Source organism: Labrus bergylta, chromosome 19 (genome assembly GCF_963930695.1).
Source record: "Labrus bergylta chromosome 19, fLabBer1.1, whole genome shotgun sequence".
NCBI classification, from domain to species: domain Eukaryota; kingdom Metazoa; phylum Chordata; class Actinopteri; order Labriformes; family Labridae; genus Labrus; species Labrus bergylta.
In genome coordinates, this window is record NC_089213.1 from 9,318,618 (window position 1) to 9,322,777 (window position 4,160).

The 4,160-nt window shown below is 41.5% G+C and overlaps 1 protein-coding gene across 1 annotated transcript; it reads right to left on the reverse strand.

The window, feature by feature from the left end:
- Nucleotides 1-507: 507 nt before the first annotated feature.
- LOC109987074 (stathmin) lies at nt 508-3,794 on the reverse strand. The gene is made up of 5 exons (XM_020638038.2): nt 3,699-3,794; nt 1,999-2,042; nt 1,748-1,914; nt 1,443-1,634; nt 508-1,338 (listed from the first exon to the last, which is right to left on the reverse strand). The coding sequence occupies exons 2-5, from the start codon at nt 2,012-2,014 to the stop codon at nt 1,276-1,278; spliced, it is 438 nt and encodes a 145-aa protein (XP_020493694.1). The 5' UTR covers nt 2,015-2,042; nt 3,699-3,794; the 3' UTR covers nt 508-1,275.
- Between the last annotated feature and the right edge of the window lie 366 nt (nt 3,795-4,160).

The following is a 4,160-nucleotide window of genomic DNA, read 5'->3' on the forward strand; positions in this document are numbered from 1 at the left end:
CTTTGTAGGTTTGAATCGAAATGAGAAAAACAATTAGTCTTTCCTAATTTTCTCCAGCAGGGGGCAACATAAACAATCCTTCACATTACATAATCCACTAGAGCTGTATGAAGGTTCAACAACAAACTAGTGTCATTATTCCAGAAATTAGTATCGAAAACATTTGAGTTGAAGCACCCATGTTCTCACCTCACTTTTAGAAGTATGTGTCATGTACTTTTTATTTGGAGTCTGTGATGTTGCATAACTGGACATGTGTTCTGGTGCAACATTTGAAAGCCATAAAGGACAAACCTTCAAATGTTTTACAGAAATATTGTGTTCCCTACTGTACACATAATAACACATTTGCCGTTTTAGCTGCTTTTCTCTACTTGGTGCTACCTGCTGCTGGAATCTGAAGTTACCAGAGGGAACCTTCCCAAGGGATTAATAAAGTTGATTTCTATCCTTCCATCACAACAGAACTATACAAATCAAAATGTAAAGGAGACATTCTCAATAGAGTGTGTTTACAGGTTTTTTTATTTGTTTTAGTACAACAGTTCAAGTCAACTAGCCACTGTATCTATTGAGATGCCAAAGTGTATTGCTCGTTTGCATTCCATGTGTAGACCCCTGTTCACTGATTTTCCAGATGGCAACCATTTACATGTCCAACATGTTTTTAATTCACAGCTATACAGCAAGATGTCATGTGCTTTAAAGACAACTCCATATTTTTACAAAAGCCCAAAAAAAAAAAAGAGAAAAAAAAAAAAAAAGCAGCGGCACAAAACATGTGCAGGAGCAAAACAGCAGAATCTGGGTAGCAAAGCCGCACTTCACACCTGCATGTATAACAGCCGACGCCTTGATCGAATCTTGTGCTACTTTCCTTGTTTTTCTAATAAACAGTAAGTGCCAGGAACAGTTGCGGTTCACAGGAACACGATTCAAAAACGCACTATGAAATAGGCAAGGATAAAAGACCTATGCATAGAAACATGCTTCCTCAAAAAAAGATGAGTACACGGCTAATTTCCAAAAAGGGCAGAAGCTGCACTGACAAGCTACATGGATTAGACTCAACAAGTGGGGGGGGGGGGGAAACTATGCACATGTAAAACCAGCGCAAGTACACTTATAGCAGGAGAATTGAAACATTCACAAAGTGGAACTTGTATTTATTTTAAAAAGGTGGGTAGTGAACACAACAAAAATACTTGCCAAAACAAAAAATAAATCAATCTTTGGATACGTAAAAAACCCTGTACAATCCCCCGCTTGAAACTTTCAGTCTTCCGAAGTGCCCTCTTTGGTTTCCTTGTTCTTTCGTACCTCTTCCAACTTCTTGTCCTATAAAAAAGAACAGGAAAATAAAATTTTAGGTTTAAACATTGTGGTGAAAAAAAACAAAAAACATTTAAGCTCATAATTTTAGCCCCATCTTCCCAACTGACCTTCTCCTTGAACTTCTCGTTCATGGCTGCCATTAGTGCTGTGCGGTTCTCTTTGTTGGCCTCCAACTTCTGATTGAGCTTCTCCTCAGCCATCTTGCTGAAGTTGTTGTTCTCCTCCATTGCTTTCTTCAGCACTTCCTTTTCATGCTCACGCTTCTCAGCTAAGTGCTTCAGAACCTCAGCTTCATGGTTCTGTAAAAAGGATGGTTAAAATAATAATAATAATGTTAGCGCCAGATTGTTGCAAAATTTGGAATCTGTACAAATCAGTCTTTAAGTCATCATTTTACTATACACATTTCTACCTTGCGCCTCTCCTCTGCGGCATCCAGTTTCCTCTGGATTTCCTCCAGTGATACATCCTTCGCCTTTGGAGGAGACAGGGGGAAGTTGGCATCTGGGGCAGGAGAGGCCAGGATGACCTCAAAGGCCTGGCCTGAGGCCCGCTTGTCAAGCTCCTTGACCTGGATATCTAAAACACACAAAAAAGAGGTATTTAGACACACTGAACCATCAAGCAGAAAGTCACATTTGAATAACTTAAGGGTGTACTCACCTTCAGCGGATGCCATTGCAAGAGTGAGCTGCAGGTCAAATAACCTGCAGGGAAAATACAAGGCAAGGTCAGATTTCTCTCACTATGATCAATACAGCAGATGGCTCTAAAAATCAGTGACCTCTAGTGGATGTTTTATCCTGTTTTAATCTAAATAAGCACACTGCTAACACCTTGTGGCCATTTTTGGTACTGCAAGCAACCACCGCCCATCAAGCCAAACAAAAAAGGCTCTGGTTTCAATGGCATGCCATTGTTTATCATTCAACTTGTGGCTCTAATGATATTCACCTCAATCATAGCACCTGGACTGCTTCATTAAGAAACAGGGGAGAGAGAGAGAGAGGGGAGGGGGGGAGGCTTTTCAAATGCCCACCAACGGCCTCGTTCATTGTTATTCAACGATACAAAGCCACATTCGGTTGAGACAAAAGGCTGTGATCAGGGTGGGTACGACTGGCAGTGCCAGGTGCAGGGATAAGTCTACAACTCTGCGCCTTTAATACAATAAAATAAAAAAACTGAAAAGCAACGTTTCAGATGAGATTAGTAAGATAATAAACATGTCCATGGGAAAATTCACACCAAGGAGCACCTGTTCCTTGCAGCAAGTGTTTGAGCCGCAGGAATTAGAGGGGGGGGGGGGGGGGGGTGAAGAGGAGGGGGACACAACTGTAACACAACAGCAGACTTGAGACGCAAAGCGAGCTCGATTAATTGGAATCCTTTGCTCAATTTCTGATGCAAAAATGGTAAAATGTTGAATACAACATAAGAATCGATGGAGCAATTCACATCAGTTGTCATGTCATTTTGGTCAAGAGGTTAATGTGAGTCGCCAAAAACCAGACGGTTGGCACGTGAAAAGACCCCTCCCCGATTATTTAATGAAGGCTACCAACTTCAAAAAAAAAAAAAGAAAAAAAAAGTGACATCATTCGTCGGGTGTTTGCTCTCAACATAAAGCCTAATTTTGGAAAAAAAAAAAAAAAAAGAAGAAAGGGTTTGGCATGTGCCCACGCCTTGCCCTGCCAAATTCACACCCAGGATTGGCATATAGTGAGCAGCCTTCGCCTTGACAATGTCCTCGTTGACAAAAGCAACACATCGCCTTCATTGAAATTCAAGGTTTTCAAAGAGCGTTTTCTTGTGTCGTTAGCCCAAGCCGCGTCAAACAAAGGCGCTTTTGACAGCAACGTGTCGGGCAGCTGCAAACAAAGACGAGCTCCCTGCAACGTTCCCCCCCCCCCTTCCCAGTGAATGTCGAGTAGAAAAGCTTCTCTTTGCCACTTTTGGGGTCGTTAAGGGATCAATATGAAAATGTGTCTAGCACGCACAAATTTGCAGACATGCAAGAATCCTCGTCTGTCTGTCGGTGCCAACTGTGCCAATGTCTCCCACAATACAATGGACTAACGGCGCGCCAGCCTACATGCACAAACCGTCGTTTTCAACCTACTTTCACCGGAAAAATAAGAAACAACCTGTCCGCAAACAGAAGCAACTAAAAACATTCACTTTTTTTTTTTTTGGAATTAACAGTCCAAAAAAAATACAAGTTCAATTAAATGTTAAACTTCCACTCGCCTATATCTCTTTTAACGTTGTTAGTTTAGCAGTTTTAGCAATCGGAATCTAAAAGTGAACCATTCCTGGTGACTTTCTTTTCGCCTTCAAAAGATGATGTCTGTCACACCCACCTTAAACAAGCTGTGGATGCTGCGCTCCTCTCACAGAATCAGCCGCGAGCCCTCTGTGCACGAGCGCTCCAATCGCACATATAAATGGACCAGAAAGAGCAACGTCACTCCAATTTGCTGCCAATCATTGGCTGGTATGTCGCGCCCAGCTGCATCTGGGAATTGTAGTTTTTTTCTCTCTCTTCCTGTAATGTAACGTTTAAACAATGATTTGTAAGGCGTTCCACCCGTTAAGACATTTTTAAATAATGTTGATTATTACAACATCGAATACAATGCTGTTAATGGACAATCTTCATGTTGAGTGGATCGGCCCAGTAGGTTGGTTTTGAAATGCCAATTGTCACATAGGCCTACAAAAATACTTATGCATTTAAGTTTTTCAGGGATCACAAACATCCCACATTTTTTTGTGAAATCTCGAGGCTATAGGTTCATCTTGCTCATGGATGGAGTGAAGTA